At 37.0% G+C, this 17,959-nt stretch overlaps 1 protein-coding gene across 2 annotated transcripts in view; it reads left to right on the top strand.

The window, feature by feature from the left end:
* Positions 1–17,959, top strand: part of SLAIN2 (SLAIN motif family member 2) — a 79,574-nt gene that overhangs the window by 41,713 nt on the left and 19,902 nt on the right. The window contains exon 7 of one of the 2 annotated variants that reach the window (XM_030801117.1): positions 10,314–10,391. The exons of the other annotated variant lie outside the window; for it this stretch is intronic. Coding sequence (XP_030656977.1) covers positions 10,314–10,391 — 78 coding nt within the window. The remainder of the gene's footprint in view (positions 1–10,313; positions 10,392–17,959) is intronic. 2 annotated transcript variants of the gene reach the window in all.

Below are 17,959 nucleotides of genomic sequence, written 5' to 3'. Positions count from 1 at the left end.
TGTATTAATGTACAAGTTGATTTTAAAGGAATAGAACACTTTCAAAAAATTACTTTTTAACTAGATTTGAGCATGTAGTCAAAACGGTTTTAAATAAATGATTAGAGTTATTTTTTATGATCTTATAAACGCTCAGTATTCATCCCATGTGTTTCACAGCTCACATCAGTCCCGTATATGAGCTGTGAGACAAAAAGGATGCATATTCACTTGGGTCCTTGTAGGGACACAAGGGCTGCTTATTCACTCAGATCCTTGTAGGTACACAGTGGATGCATATTCTCTCAGATCCTTGTGGCATATTGCTATCAGTAGTTGAAGTGTTGGCTGTGTTATATTCTTTCATTTTCTCAAGGCTATGAAGAAGTAATACAAATGAGTTTGTTGACTGTTCACTTATAACTTGTTTATTAAGCAATTAAAAATTTGAAAGTATTTTAACCCTTTTTTCATTTTCATCTTTTTTTTTCTTTTTTTTTTAATTGAGACAGGGTTTCACTCTGTCACTAGGCTGGAGTGCAGTGGCACAATCATGGCTCACTGCGGCCTCACCTTCCTGGGCTCAAGTGATCCTCCTACGTAGCTGGGACCACAGGCGTGCGCCATCATGCCCAGCTAATTTAATTTCTTCGCACTTTTCCTTGGCCCCGTTGTGTTTAGCTGACTTCATATACTTCATGTTAAGCTGTGGTTACTTGGTGGCTCAAAAATCAACAGGCTAGCGGGAGTTTGAGAACAGCCTGAGCAACACAAGACCTCGTCTCTAAAAAAAAAAATGGTTTTTTTTAATTAGCCAGGCATGGTGGTCACATGCCTATAGCTACTTAAGAGGCTGAGGTGGGAGGATTGCTTGAGCCCAAGAGTCTGAAGCTGCTGTGAGCCATGATCATGCTGCTGCACTCTATTGAAAAAAAAAAAAAAAAAAAACAAAAAAAAACAAGCTAGGAAAAAACTATATTTGAATCAAAATGACTTCTGTGATATATTGACAAATTTTCCTTATTTACCAGGTGCATATGATACTACTTATATAACAGAAAATTATATTATACTGTATTTAGATGCATAATCTTATTTAATCCTTAGAACAATTCTATGAAGGAAGTAAGATTATTACCACGTTTTACAGATTAGAAATTGAAGCTTCGAATGGCCAAATAACCTGTCTCTGATTATACAGCTTATAAGCAGCAAGTTAGAATTCAAACCCATGTTGATTCAGCTTGTGCACTGGATCTCACTAGGTGAGAGTCCAAATTCACCTAGTGAGATTTGTCACATCTGTGGTTTAGACCATGATATAAAACTTATCCAGAAATATAATTTCCATTTTTCCTAAGATTTAAAATTCCAACATTTAAAGCACTGTAGAAAATTGTTACCCAGAGATTTGTAAACCACATTTATTCAGCTAGATACATGCTGAAACCTGTTTTTGTAGCAAATTACATTTTAAACTTAGTACTCCAAGTCTTACATGATATTGTGAACTCTGTAATTGAGAGTGCCGTTATAATACTCACTGTAGTACTAATAAATCGTATAGAAAACAGGAATTCACAAAACACTTGAAAGGAAGGATAGAATTTGAGCTTTATCTTTGAAATGGTGACTGATACAGATTAATTTGACACTTGAGAATATCCTGTTTCTGGCTTCTTTTTTCCCCTGACACATTTGGCTGATGCAAAAAAAAAAAAACACCCACAATTTTAATGTAACAGGAAAGAAAAATAGTAAATCATTAAGAAGGTTAAGTAATAAAACTTATGTATATTATAAGCCATGCTTTTACAGCATATGAACAGATGATCCAAAACAATGTTTGTACTTGGCTTTCAAAGATGCTTTCATATTTAGTTTGAATTGTTACATTCTGAATTTCTCAAAACTTTACATGATACATGTCCAAACAGCATCCCGGATACTTTCTAAAACTAGCTATATCTGTATCCTCTTTACCTTGTCCCCTCATACGTGCTCTGTATTTGAACTATTCTAGCATGTCAGAGCTTTATGGAAATGAAAAATAATTCTTCACAAAAACAGAAGAAAAAAGAAAAGGGTGGGAACCTAGGATAAAAATGTTAATAGAAATAATGCATTGTCTGTGTCTTAAACTTCACAGTGGTTGCTTGCCTTCTCTACTGGTAGAATTACCATTGTGTAATTATAATCACCTGCCGATACCCTATAATTTTTTTTCTGTAGGTGAATTACTTTTCCTTTTTTTCCTAGAAGTTGATAATTAAGGAATATATGTAGGGAAAACACAATGGGATTCCAATCATTGATTTACTTTTAAGTGGAAAATACGTATGCAGTTTCATAATGGTGTATTTCAGTACTTGAATATATAGGCAGAAGAGAAAGTAAGGTATCATGTTTTTTTTTTTTTCAATTGTATGTACTTGTTTATTTTTATATTTGTAGCTGTAGTAAAGCTTATGATTAAAATGTCACATATTTATTTTGGTATACAATTATACTGTTCTCAAAGATGTATTTGGAAAGTAGTAAATTCAAAATATTAGCAAGTTTAAAACTTAGTAAAGTTTACTTTAAAATATTTTAAACTTTGTGGAAAGTTAACATGAAGAAAAAAGTGTTATTGATTTATCTTGAAATTTCATATATATTTGATACATGAAAATATATATGTAAGCTTTTTTTAATTAGTATACATAGTTTTCATAATAGTCTTATTTTGATATATAATTTGTACAATTATTGTAATAAGCTTTATATACTTTATACATGAATTGGTATTTTGTATTTTTTGTGTAAACTTCAGTTGTCAGTGTAACAGATGTTGCATTTTGTTTTAAGTATTTATTTTTTCAGCTCTTAAGTGGTAAAGCTTTGGTTCTTACTTGCTGGTCTGCATGAACTTAACTTTGCAAGGTTGCTGTTACTTCCACCTAAGGGATCACTTCTTTTGCCTTGTTACTATGCCAATCACTATTTTTATATGCTTATTTGCTGTGGCTGCATTATTGTGGGTGCTGGCATTGAAATATGAGATTTATGAGAGTTCTAATGTATTTTCATTTTTATAACTATTACCAATTTTTGACTTTTATATTTGGAAAACATAACTTAAAAAGTTTAAGAAAACCAGAGCATTGCAGAGGTCATGGATACATGTCAGTTTCTTAGTTTTGTCAATTAAAGGAAGGAATGTTTGTGAGAGACAGTTTTTCAAAAAGCTAATGTCTTGCTTTCTAAGACTGTTAGAGCACAGGTTTAGCAGAAAGTTTAGTTTCCAGAAAGTCATAGGAATAATTGGTTGAGAAATAAGGGAAGGGAGAAAAACCCAACACAATCTACTGATTTAAAAAATGATACCCAAATTTTGTTATTTGTTTGTAAATGTTTAAGTGTATTATTTCATTTAAACCTCAGAAATCATTTATTTTTATAGAAAGGGAGCAGAGATCCATATAAATTATATGAATTGTACAAGGCCATGTAACTAGGGAAGTGGTAAAAGCAAGGCCAGATTTCTCCCTTTTCCCAGCTTCTCTCTGAGTCTCCTGTTTTCCTCTTCCTCATTGTTTGGATGAGATCATGCTGACCTAATTACAAATGGGTGCATCTTGGGAAACATTCTTGAATGACTGTCAGACCATGATTTGAGATTAACTGTAATAAGTATTTTGTGAATTACCACAGAAGAGTAAAATAATTCAGTGTAATATTATCCATTTGCTTACATTTAGCCAAACAGAAGATATTTTTGCGTGGAATACAGAGTATACCCCAGAGAAAATGCATATAGCATCGACATTCTACTTTGGACCTCTTACTGAAGAAAGAAGGACGAGTGTCCAGAGCAGTTGTCAGCTTATGCATAGCCATCCTGTTATGAGACCAATGAGGAAGGAATTCCCATCCAGATTTCACTTAATACCAAAACACTAGTAGATCACACTTGAAATATACATAATTTTGAAACACAAATTGAAATAAGTCATGATTAATATGTGTAATGTGCTAATCTAAGAATGAATGAAACATTTATAGAACATCTATTTAAGTAGTACAGTGATGTTGGCTCAGTTACCTAATCACAAGGACACTTTATAAACGTAGTTTTTCTGGCCTTTACCCCTGGAAATTTTGATTGAATGCCCTTGGGATAGGGACCCAGATTCTATATTTTAGAAGCATCTCAGCTGATTCTGGGGCACATTCAAGTTTGAGAACCAGTGGGTTAGACCCTGACTGTAGTGGACCTTGAATGCTTAGTACAGAGTTCTGGATTTTATCCAGTGGTCAGTCACTTATGTGTTCCTTAATTATTCAGTAGATATTATTGGGTATATGTTGTATTTCCAGCACTGGGAATATAAATGTTAATAAGACAGCCCACGCCTTCCAGTAGTAGGGAGTGTTAGACAGGAACCTCTGTGGGAACAGAGGAGAGGCATTAAATTCAGCAGTGTGAAGGGATTTTCAGGAAAGATATTAAAAGATATCTCAGCCAGCTCAGAAGGAGCTTATATGAGTTGCCCAACAAAGAAAGGAGATACAGGTTTTCCCAACAGTGGGATCAGTAATGAAAAGTCTTGAGAATGGCAGCCTGAATATAGTGGTTTTGTATAACTAAAGTATAGGGTGTCTGATGGGTAAGGGAGCGGGTACAGCATCCCATGAGGAATGATAGCTATAGAGAGAGGACAGGCTGTAGGAGTTTTAAAATATCATAGGAGTTTGAATTTCATCCCGTAAGTGGGAGGAGCCATAGTTGGCTTTTAATCAAGGTGGTTTCTTAGAAAGTTCACTCTAATATCAATGTGGAGAATAGATTCAGTCAGGTGAGACTAGAAACCACTTAGGCTATTACTGCATAATCTAGGCAAGAAATTAAGATCTGAAGACACAGCAGTGAAGGGAGTGAGGGTGATGAGATCTGGATGAATTTTCTTTTCTTTTTTTTTTTTTTTTTTCTGAGACTCTGTCTCCCAGGCTGGAGCGCGGTGGCGTGATTGCAGCTCACTGCAACCTCCGCCTCCTGGGTTCCAGCAATTCCCCTGCCTCAGCCTCCCTCTCAGTAGGTGGGATTACAGGCACGCACCAACATGCCTGGCTAATTTTTTGTATTTTTAGTAGAGACGGAGTTTCACCATGTTGGCTGGTCTCGAACTCCTATTTTTTTTTTTTTTTTGAGACGGAGTCTCGCTCCTCACAGGATGCTGGCACATCTCGGCTACTGCAAGCTCCGCCTCCCAGGTTCACGCCATTCTCGTGCCTCAGCCTCTCCGAGTAGCTGGGACTACAGGCGCCCGCCACCACGCCCGGCTAATTTTTTGTATTTTTAGTAGAGATGGGGTTTCACCGTGGTCTCGATCTCCTGACCTCGTGATCTGCCCGCCTCGGCCTCCCAAAGTGCTGGGATTACAAGCATGAGCCACCGTGCCCGGCCTTCAAACTCCTAATCCTTTTGTGTTTTGTTTTTTGTTTTTTGTTTTTTTTTTGAGATGGAGTCTCACTCTGTCGCCCAGGCTGGAGTGCAGTGGCGCAATCTCAGCTCACTGCAAGCTCCGCCTCCCAGGTTCACGCCATTCTCCTGCCTCAGCCTCTCCCAGTAGCTGGGACTACAGGCGCCCGCCACCACGCCTGGCTAATTTTTTTTGTATTTTTAGTAGAGACGGGGTTTCACTGTGGTCTTGATCTCCTGACCTCGTGATCCGCCCACCTCGGCCTCCCAAAGTGCTGGGATTACAAGCGTGAGCCACCATGCCTGGCCCGAACTCCTAATCTTAAGTGATCCTCCCACCTCGGCCTCCCAAATGACTCTGAATCAAAACTTGTAAGCAATAAAAGATTTAAACAAAAATGAGGATATGGGACAATGGGGTATTTTACCTAGCAATAATTAATCTTCACTCACAGAGGCTATGCTTACTTAGTATTTAGCACCCAGAGAAGCTAATTTTTAACATCCTCCTATATATGAAAAAATCATTTTCAATTATCGCGAAATGAAACTAGTTATAGTACTAATGGCCAGGAAAAAATTGCAGACAGTGAAAATATTCTTCTATTGAAATTGTATTTTGTAACTGTCAGTAAAAAATAATAAAATCAATATTATAATACAAAAAAAGACAATGGGTTAATAATTTGAAGTTACATTGATCATTTTTTTTAAAAAGGAAAAATGTTTTTATATATTGATTGTCACAGTGGTGAATAGTATAGCTTTCGTTTTTGAAAACTTATGAATAACTTCTTCAGACTTGATTTTTCGATATTGAGGCTTAGTACATCATAGCCAGATTTATCAATCTGTCTCTACTCTTACTTGATGGAAGAACACTATCTTTAAATTTTAATTTTGAAAGTTTTTTTCATGAAGCAACTGCTACACAGAAAATCTTCAGCATAAGGATAAGTTCAGCAGAGATTCTTTTTTTTTTTTTTTTTTTGAGACGGAGTCTCTCTCTGTCGCCCAGGCTGGAGTGCAGTGGCGCAATCTCAGCTCACTGCAAGCTCCGCCTCCCGGGTTCACGCCATTCTCCTGCCTCAGCCTCTCCCAGTAGCTGGGACTACAGGCGCCCGCCACCACGACCAGCTAATTTTTTTTGTATTTTTAGTAGAGATGGGGTTTCACCGTGGTCTCGATCTCCTGACCTCATGATCCGCCTGCCTCGGCCTCCCAAAGTGCTGGGATTACAAGCGTGAGCCACCGCACCCGGCCATCAGAGATTCTTAAAATTCCATTCTCCAGTAAATTCCAGAAATTGCCATACTTTTCATGCCTTTATTTTTGAAGGATCAAGTCTAATGATTTTTCAGTGTCTTCGCAGTTCAAATATTTTAAACACAAGCTCAAAATACCATATAATGACAGAATTGAGGCAACTCCAAATCCTTTCATTGACTTTAAAAATCACTGTACCATTGTTGTTTATTTCTAATATGCTTAAATATAATAATATATTGTACCACAGGGTTGGAGGCACACACTTTGCTGAAGTGATCTTGAATAATTTCAGATTGCTACCAACTTTCTCTTGAAAGGAACATGTGTAGCCGAATCCACCTGTATCAGGGGAGACTATAAATAGAAGACTATAATTGGGAGCTTTCCTAATTAAGTCTTACATGAAGTGTGGTATTAAAGCATAAGTTATAAAATGTGCTTATTTAAGGCTTACATATATGTTATTAAAACTCAACAGTTGTTTATAGCTTAGACCAACTTTTTTTTCAGGGAGGAGTGCTTTTATAACTGATGTTTATTATTGCTGGGGCATGATGATAATAAAAAGCCTACCAACTTGGTTTTATTTTTGTTTCTAAATTGCCTACAGACAATACACCCACTTATTGCCTACTCTTGGGGAGGTGAGCAGCACCTTTCACCACCCTTCCCTTGATGTACATGAATAGAGTGAAAAGGATTAACTATAGGGAGACCACAAAAAACACTGATTGGAATCCAGAAATAGGGTGTGATGAAGGCCTGAATTTGGTTATTTAGGAGACAACAGGAATGTAAAGGAAGCAATAGATTTAAGAAATGACCAGAGATTAATAAATGGAATTTAAAGTAAGAAAAATTTGAGCTAGGATGACTTGGAAAATGGTGTTTTAATAGAAAAGAGATTTTTTAAGGAGCCGGTTTGTGGAGGAAGACATTATACTGGTAGCATGAAACAATAATTGTTTTGCACTAGCATCTTTGCTTCTCACAGTAAGGTATTGCTGAAGTGGAATTATATAAATATTAAAATAACCAAGGAGAGTTTTAAACCGCAAATATTTTTGAACAGCTAACACACTGAACTCTATTATTAGAAAGATTCGGAGTTTCACTTAAACTACTACACTTTGTCATTTAAAAATGATTTTGTCTTAGAAAACTAATCAAATTAAGATAATTCAGAATAACATTGGATTTTTGTTATTTGAGTAACATTATATGACTGTGGTATTTTAGGAAAATCGTTCATTTCATTCTTTCTTTATCAGCTGAATTTAGAGTTTACTGCCTGATTCTGTGTGTAATCTGGTTCTTCAATTCCCAGTTCATAGTTTTTGCTTCTCTGTAGATAACTGTTGTTATTACAATCACACATGAAACTTGAGGGATACATAGGGGTGGGGTCCATTGGAGTCACCACAGCTATTAATTCAAATAGGATCCTTCCAGACGAGTTCATTATAGACATTATTTAATATTGAATCCCTATTAAACTTTTTTTAATGGTTAATAGATAGTGTGGACTGTGATGTGGACTGTAGTGTATGTTCAGTTGGTTACCTTTGCCCTCATTTATTCCACCCAACAACTGGCCTACGTTCTATTCTTCAAACATACAAGGCATGATCCTATCTCAGTATCTTTTTCAATTGCTTTTCCTGCTATCTGGAATGCTTTCCCCACATATCTACGTAGCTTACTTACTATCTTTTTTCAGATTTCTATGCAAATGTCATCTTAGGGAAATCTTTCCTGATCACTCTATTTATAATTGCAACTTAAATTGCCTACTTCCTGTCCCTCTTTTCTGCTTAATTTTCTCTTTAACAGCTATCACTATCTGGCAGGCCATATATTTTACTGCCTCATTGTCTATCTCCCCTTTCCTGGAATATTAGTTTCATGAGAGTAGGGACTGTATCCATCTAGTTGCCTACGGGATACATTATACCTAAAACAGTACCTGGAATAAAGCAGATACTAAACTATTTGAATGAATGAAAAAAAAAACAGGAACAAGTGAGTGGGTGAATGAAAATATAAATGGTTGAAAACATGTATGAATATATATGTAGATGAAAAATACTCTGATAGTAACCTGTATTTTTGTGCAGTAGAAGTAAGATAACCCATTGGCTGGGCGCAGTGGCTCAGGCATGTAATTCCAGCACTTCGGGATGCCAAGGCGGGCGGATCACTTGAGGTCAAGAGTTCCAGACCAGCCTGGCCAATATGGTGAAACCCCGTCTCTACTAAAAATACAAAAATTAATACAAAAATTAAGGCAGAGCCTTGCTTCATCGACCATGCTGAATGGAGTGCAGTGGTGCAGTCACAGTTCACTGCAGCCTCAACCTCCTGGGCTCAAGCACTCCTCCCACCTCAGCCTTCTGAATAGCTAGGACCACAGGCACACCACCATGCCTGGTGTGCGCGTGTGTGTGTGTAGACAGAGTCTCTCTGTGCTGCCCAGGCTGGTTTCCAACTCCTGGGCTCAAGCGAATCTTCCTGCCTTGGCCTCCCAAAGGCCTGTAAGTGCCAGGATTATAGGCTTGAGCCACCTCACTTGGCCAAGAAATCTTAATTCTTTCTGATAATATATCAAGTATCCTTTTATCAGCCCAATAATGTTTATGCAGTCTGGCTAGATTTAGAGTGACGAGAGCTCTCTTTTTTTGCACATAAACACTAAAGGTATATGAAGTCTGACTTTCAAATCAGTAGAGTAAAATATTTTAGAGCCGCTTAAATACACTGGTAGGTGTGAGACTCATCAGTCTGTCAGAGCCATAGTAACTGTATATTGGGGAAATAGAAACCACTTTTATCTTGGATGGCCCTGAGCTGCTCTTTACCTGCTAATTTTGAGTTTCAGTGCAGTTAATAGATTAGGAGTTTGGAAGAAAGCTTAGCTTTCCTTGTGGAAAACTTTAAAAGGTAGAGATGGTCTGACTCCTCCAAACCCCTCAACCCACACCAACATTCCATACAGTGCTTGCTCCCCACCTGCATACATATGTGCACAGCTTAGATATCCGAAGTCTGAGGTGAAAAATTAGTTGTACTCTACAAGATGATATTGAACATATTAAAGCTACTAGATTGTGACTGGCCAAGGACCTGCTGGGTTCTGAGTTTTCTTCTCCTTTTTGAGTATGCAGATTATGGTTTCACATTAGGGCAATTCATCTAACAATAACTGCTTTGCCAAAATCTGCTTTTTTTGCGTTGAACAAGTGCTGCACTTCATACTGTGTGCTTGTGTTCATCACTTTTATCTTTGTATTCTTTGTATCCCTAGCATGTTTGTGGTGGTTTGTTTTCTCTTTGATATTTTGACCAATTGACATATTGGAGATTTTCTCATCTATAAGAAACTCTTTTTAAAGTTTATGTTCTATCCCCTTTTCTTTCCAACTTAATGCACTAAGCATCACTTTAAAATTCTTTTGCTTCTAGGATTCTAACATATTTGCACCTTATGTCTTCTGTTCTTTGATAAATTTTTAAGTTTGTATTAAAACATTCAAGTTTACAGACGCTATAGCCTTTATCTTGTACTTCCAGGCAAATATTACAGTTCCTTATTTTTCAACAGCTTCGCAAAGGCTGAAAAATTTGCCTCGCACTTCCCTCAAAGCCAAACAGTTGCTTCAAACTTCATCTACAAAAAGAGGTAACTACAGCCTCTTATTCAGTTTAAAATTTCAGCAAATGATCTAGTTAAATCTTAAGCCATTTGGCATACTGAGTCAGTGGTGTCTATAAGGCACATTTTAGTCTTATTTTAAAAAATAATAAAATAATGAGGATTTATTCTGTTACTTGGATAAATCCAGAAGAAACATTTTCTGCAGAGGTATGTATTGGGTTGCTTTTCTGAAAGGAGTAAATGATATATAGAGAATATATTTTTCTTACCAACTTAAAACGAAAGGGCATCATTTCAACTTTTTGCCAACTGAACTTCATAAGTGCTTTAAAATGAACCAAATTTCAGACATTCTGTATGTTGATGTTTTTTTCCTCAGACTTCGATTTTTAGTTTTACTTACCTGTGTAAAATGGGAACACTTCCACGTTAGAAGGTAGTTGAAGTTAAATCACAAGTTGTGGTTGACTGATAGGTCTGGAATGTTTATGGAGTGGTAGCTTTCAGAATAATAGTTGAAGAAATATATGAAGGTTGGACATCAAAGCTGTCCAATATTGGTTTGAAGACACTGAATGTATGGGCAGCTAGACGGAAGTAGAATTAAGAGAAAACAGTGGGATTGGATAGACCAATAGTAATAAAAACAAACAGAGGCCTCAGAGGAAATGGTATGAAACAGAGGAAAAATATTTTTCCTATCCAGAACATGTAGGTTTTCTGATAGCTTTAGATCTCAGTAAATAACCAAAATATGTAACAGAGATAAAGCACTAAAGAAAATTACGCAGGAAGAAGAAATTAGATTTTTTTGGAAGAAAAAAAAAGATTTGGTTATGTTTACAAAAGTGCTATAATAGAAGTTTTGGCAAACTTATTATGGCCAATGTTTTTGCAGTGATTTCTTGGATTGAGTATAATTTAAGGAAATTACTTTAGATAATAGAATTTGAAGGAAAGTCAAATAGGCAAATAAAAAAGCAGAATGTATGAATGTTTATGTTTTGAATATCAGAAGTTGACCATGGGCCTCCAATATGAATGTTTTTTGGTGCCATGGTCAGGTATGTGAATAACAGACTGGATAGATTATGTTTGATGGGAAAGGAGGTGACTTAATAGGGGTTATTATAGAAAGGGGTTTTTATGGACTTATTTGGGAACCTTAGGCGGCTTTTTTTTTTTTTTAGAGACTTTTCAGTATTTTTTAGTACTTCCATGGCTAGGGATGGGAGGCATATAAAAACATGAACCTGAAAACACTGTGGAATCTAAACTAGGGCAGGAGATCAGTATACCGTAATAAAAGAGTAGAAGATTTTAAGCTCATATAAATTTTGTTGTTTGCCTCTGTAAGCTGTTTCATAATGTTTTTTGGAATTAAGTAGGTTTACATAACTTAAAATTTTTACCTAAAGATTTCATGTTGCTCTGTTGATCAGGTTAAGAAAACCATAACTTCTAGTTGAATTTTTAAAATTTCCCTATAGGGGTTACATTATTTTTATCACTCCAAGCCACCAAACTACCTATCCTCTATGATAACATAACAGGAAAGCCCAAACTTGGAACTGTTATGAACTGGAATTCTTGGCATCTCTAGCTGTCTTGTTGACTTAGTAAAGGGAAAGAAGGGGGAGGAGGGGCAGGGGGTGTGCTATTCTGTTTTGTTTAATCCCTTACTTATTTAACTTGATCCAGACTTTTATATTTTCTGATTGGTATTGTGACGTGGGCATTATCATTACCTACCTCTTCTCTATAAAATTTTAACGAGTTGAGAAATGGACACAGGTATAAGGTAAGATTTAAAATATTAGCTTAATTATTGATGAAGCTGAAATGGAGAATATCTCTTGGATCCAAGGCCAAAATGGATTTTCTGACTTCCCCTCATATCGAGACATTAAAGGGAGGGGTCTGCATTGACTGGCAGGAGTCTCTTCTCTTGTAGGGATGTGAGGCACACAGGAGACAGAGGCCACCTGTTCACAGGTATATTTGGCATATTAAACGTGTCCAGTAAAGAAACATGGACCAACAGCTGATAAATTGGCACACAAATCAATTCATCCATCCTGGGGATGAACCTGTACAATTTTCTAGAAAGCTAATATATCGTAGGGCTGACAGGATCATGGGAGGAGGAAAAAGTTGACTTAACAATTGGAAATATAGTCACTTTGATTTTAATTGCATTTAGTAGTAGCAGGTGTTTGAAAATGGAAAGTAAGAACTGTGTTGCTTGGCACAGTCACTCCATAAATATTTGTTGAATGAATATAGTCATGCTACTAAAGTCAAGAAAGGATGGACACTTTCTTCTTTGCATTTTCTTTTTGCAAGTTTTTTGTGTTTCTTCAGCCTATCCCACTCTGAAGAAAACAGTCCAGTCTATGTTTTTAAGACTTCATGGAAGTGACTGTTTAAACTGCTTTGGGAAAGATTTTATTCATTCCCTGTTGTTGGGCACTGAGTGAAGTGGAGGTAAATAGGGCAGAGACCTCACCAAGCCAGGGGGAAAAAATGAAGACTAATTAGACAAAGTGAATGCAGAGATAACAGGATATTAATTCCTTCTTAGTTGCCTCTTTCCTTCTAAACACCCCATTAAAAAATGGGCAAAGGACATGAACAGACACTTCTCAAAAGAAGACATTCATGCGGCCAACAAACATATGAAAATTCTTGCCTCTTCTGTATTCAGAAGGAAAGAGGCAACTAAGAAGGAAATAAAGAAGGAAAGAGGCAGCAATATTTATATTTTGCCTTTTTCATAGTTATTTAGAAGGAAAGAGGCAACTAAGGAATTAATGATGGTAATTGTTTAATACTCTTTTCACTGTATTTTGAGATACGATGAAATAGTATTTATAGAAGACCTTAATGATAAGATTTTTGTTTTTCCTTCAATTTTTATTTTAAGTTTTGGGGTACATGTGCAGGATGTGCAGGTTTGTTACATAGGTAAATGTGTGCCATGGTGGTTTGCTGCACAGATCAACCCATCACCTAGGTATTAAGCCCAGCATTCATTAGCTATTCTTCCTGATGCTGTCCCTTCCCCCACCGCCCGACAGCCACCAGTGTGTGTTGTTCCCCACAGTGTGTTCATGTGCTCTTACTGTTCTGCTCTAACTTATAAGTGAGAACATGTGGTGTTTGGTTTTCTGTTCCTGCATTAGTTTATTGAGAATAATGGCTTCCAACTCCATCTATGTCCCTGCAAAGGATATGAACTCGTTCTTTCTTATGGCTGCATAGTATTCCATGGTGTATATGTACCACATTTTCTTTATCCAGTCTATCATTGGTGGGTATTTGGGTTGATTGCATGTCTTTGCTATTGTGAATAGTGCCACAATGAACATACACATGCATGCATACATCTTTATAATAGAATGATTTATATTCCTTTGAGCATATACCCAGTAATGGGATTGCTGGGTCAAAAGGTATTTCTGCTTTTAGATCTTTGAGGAATCACCCCACTGTCTTCCACAATGGTTGAACTAATTTACACTCCCACCAGCAGTGTAAGTGTTCCTTTTTCTCCACAGCCTCACCAGCCAGCATCTGTTGTTTCTTGCCATTCTGACTGGTGTGAGGTGGTATCTCATTGTGGTTTTGATTTGCACTTCTCTAATGATCAGTGATGATGAGCTTTTATTCATGTTTGTTGGCCCCACGAATGTCTTATTTTGAGAAGTGTCTGTTTATGTTCTTTGCCCACTTTTTAATAGGGTTGTTTGTTTTTTTCTTGTAAATTTGTTTAAGTTCCTTGTAGACTCTGGATAGTAGACCTTTGTCAGATGGATAGATTGCAAAAATTTTTTCCCATTCTGTAGGTTGCCTGTTCACTCTGATGATAGTTTCTTTTGCTCTGCAGAAGCTTTTTAGTTTAATTAGATCCCATTTGTCAGTTTTTGCTTTTGTTGCAATTGCTTTTGGTGTTTTCATCATGCAACCTTTGCCCATGCCTATGTCCTGAATGGTATTGCCTAGGTTTTCTTCCAGGGTTTTTATAGTTTGGGGTTTTACATTAAAGTCTTTAATCCATCTTGAGTAAATTTTTTATAAGGTGTAAGGAAGGGGTCTAGTTTCAGTTTTCTGCTTATGGCTAGCCCGTTCTCCTAGCACCATTTATTAAATAGGGAATCCTTTCCCCATTGCTTGTTTTTGTCAGGTTTGTCAAAGATCAGATGGCTGTAGATGTGCAGTCTTATTTCTGAGTTCTCTATTCTGTTCCATTGGTCCATTTGTCTGTTCTTGTACCAGTACTATGCCGTTTTGGTTACAGTAGCCTTGTAGTGTAGTTTGAAGTCAGGTAGCATGATGTTTCCAGCTTTGCTCTTTTTGCTTAGGATTGTCTTGGCTATTGGGGCTCTTTTTTGGTTCCATATGAATTTTAAAATAGTTTTTTTCTAGTTCTGTAAAGAGTGTCAGTGGTAGTTTAATGGGAATAGCATTGAATCCATAAATTACTTTAGGCAGTATGGCCATTTTCATGATATTATGATATTGATTCTTCCTATCCATGATCATGGAATGTTTTTCCATTTGTTTGTTTCTTCTCTGATTTCCTTAAGCAATAGTTTATGGTTTTCCTTGAAGAGGTCCTTCATTTCCCTTGTTAGCTGTATTCCTAGGTATTTTATTCTTTTTGTAGCATTGTGAATGGGAGACCATTCATGATTTGGCTCTCTGCTTGCCTGTTTTTGGTGTATAAGAATGCTAGTGATTTTTGCACATTGATTTTGTATCTTGGGACTTGGCTGAAGTTGCTTATCAGCTTAAGAAGCTATTGAGCTGAAATGATGGGGTTTTCTGGATATAGATTAATGTCATCTGCAAACAAAGATAATTTGACTTCCTCTCTTCCTGTTTGAATACGCTTTATTTCTTTCTCTTGCCTGATTGCCCTGACCAGACCTTTGAAAACTATGTTGAATAGGAGTGGTGGGAGAGAGCATCATGGTCTTTTGCCGCTTTTCAAAGGGAATGCTTCAAGCTTTTGCCCATTCGGTATGATATTGGCTGTGGGTTTGTCATATGTGTCTCTTTTTATTTTGAGATATTTCCTTCAATACATAGTATATTGAGAGTTTTTAACGTGAGGGGATGTTGAATTTTATTGAAGATGTTTTCTGTGTCTATTGAGATAATCATGTGGTTTTTGTCTTTAGTTCTGTTTATGTGATGAATTACATTTATTCATTTGCGTATGTTGAACCAACCTTGCATCCCGAGGATAAAGCCAACTGGATCTTGGTGGATAAGCTTTTTGATGTGCTGCTGGGTTCAGTTTGCTAGTATTATATGAGGATTTTTGCATCAACATTCATCAGGGATATTGGCCTGACGTTTTCTTTTTTTGTTGTATCTCTGCTAGGTTTTGGTATCAGGATGTTGCTGGCCTCATAAAATGAGTTACAGAGGAGTCTCTGCTTTTCAGTTGTTTGAAATAGTTTCAGTAGAAATTGTACCAGCCATTCTTTGTACCTCTGGTAGAATTCAGCTGTGAATCTGTCTGGTATTGGGCTTTCATTGATTGGCAGGCTATTTATTACCTCTTCAATTTCAGAACTCATTATTGGTTTATTCAGGGATTCAGTCTTGGGAGGGTGTATGTGTCCAGGAATTTATCTATTTCTTCTAGATTTTCTAGTTTATGTACATAGAGGTGTTTATAGTATTATCTGATGGTTGTTTGTGTTTCTCTTGCATCACTGGTGATATTCTCCTTATAATTTCTGATTGTGTCTATTTGATTCTTCTTTTTTTTTTTTGAGACAGAGTCTTGCTCTGTCGCCCAGGCTGTAGTGCAGTGGCACAATCTTGGCTCACTTGCAAGCTCCTCTGCCTCCTGGGTTCAAACAGTTCTCATGCTTCAGCCACCCAAATAGCTGGGATTACAGGCATGTGCCACCACGCCTAGCTAATTTGTTTGTATTTTTAGTAGAGACGGGGTTTCACTATGTTGGCCACACTTGTCTTGAACTCCTGTCCTCAAGTGATCGCCCACCTTGGCCTCACAGAATGTTGGGATTACAGGCGTGAGCCACTGTGCCTGGTCCCTTTTCTTCTTTATTATTCTAGGTAGCAGTCTATCTATTTTATTAATTAAAAAAAAAGCTTCTAAATTCATTTTTTTGTTTGTTTTGTTTTAAGGGTTTTTCTTGTCTCTATCTCCTTCAGTTCTTCTGCTAGCTTTGGAGTTTGTTTGCTCCTGGTTCTCTAGTTCTTTTAGTTGTCATGTTAGGTTGTTGATTTGAGATCTTTCTAGCTTTGTGATGTCAGCATTTAGTGCTGTAAATTTCCCTCTTAACATTGCCTTAGCTGCATCCTAGAGATTCTGATATGTTGTCTCTTTGTCTCTTTGTTCTCATTAGTTTCAAAGAAAGTCTCGATTTTTGCCTTAATTTCATTGTTTACCCAAGAGCCTTTCAGGAACAGGTTGTTCACTTTCCATGTAGTTGTGTGGTTTTGAGTGGATTTCTTAATCTTGAGTTCTAATTTGATTGTGCTGTGGTCTGACAGACTGTTATGATTTCAGTTCTTTTGCATTTGCAGAGGACTATTATGTGATCAATTTTAGAGTAAGTGTTGTGTGGTGATCAGACGAACGTATATTCTGTTGTTTTTGTGTGGAGAGTTTTGTAGACATCTATCAGGTCCACTTAATCCAAAGCTGAGTTCAGGTCCTAATGTCTTTGTTAATTTTCTGTTTCGATGTTCTGTCTAATATTGTCAGAGGGGTGTTAAAGTCTCTCACTATTATTGTGTGGGAGTCTAAGTCTCTTTGTAGGTCTCTAAGAACTTGCTTTATGAATCTGGGTGCTCCTGTATTGGGTTGCATATATATTTAGGATAGTTAGCTCTTCTTGTTGAATTAAAAACCCTTTACCACATGTAATGCCCTTCTTTGTCTTTTTCGATCTTTGTTGGTTTAAAGTCTGTTTTGTCAGAAAGTAGGATTGCAACACCTGCTTTTTTCTGTTTTCCATTTGCTTGGCAAATTTTCCTTCATCCCTTTATTTTCAGCCTATATGTGTCTTTCCATGTGAGATGGGTCTCTTGAAGACAGCATGGGTCTTGATTCTTTATCCAGCTTGCCACTCTGTGTCTTTTAATTGAGGCATTTAGCCCATTTACATTTAAAGTTAATATTGTTATGTGGGCATTTGATCCTGTCATGATGTTAGCTTGTTATTTTGCAGACTTGTTTATGTGGTTACCTCACAGGGTCACTGGTCTGTGTACTTCAGTGTGTTTTTGTAGTGGCTGGTAACGGTTTTTCCTTTCCATATTTAGTGCTTCCTTCAGGAGCTCTTGCAAGGCAGACCTGGTGGTGATGAATTCCCTCAGCATTTGCTTGTCTGAAAAGGATCTTATTTCCCCTTCACTTATGCAGCTTGGTTTGGCCCGATATGAAATTCTGGGTTAGAAATTCTTTTCTTTAAGAATGTTGAATGTTGACCCCCAATCTCTTCTGGCTTGTAGGGTTTATGCTGAGAGGTCCTCTGTTAGTCTGATGGGCTTCCCTTTGTAGGTGACCTGGCCTTTCTCTCTGGCTGCCCTTAATTTTTTTT

The sequence above is a fragment of the Nomascus leucogenys genome, chromosome 20 (assembly GCF_006542625.1).
Source record: "Nomascus leucogenys isolate Asia chromosome 20, Asia_NLE_v1, whole genome shotgun sequence".
NCBI lineage: Eukaryota > Metazoa > Chordata > Mammalia > Primates > Hylobatidae > Nomascus > Nomascus leucogenys.
The sequence above is the reverse complement of the archived record's forward strand: the minus strand, read 5'-3'. Positions and strand labels throughout refer to the sequence as shown.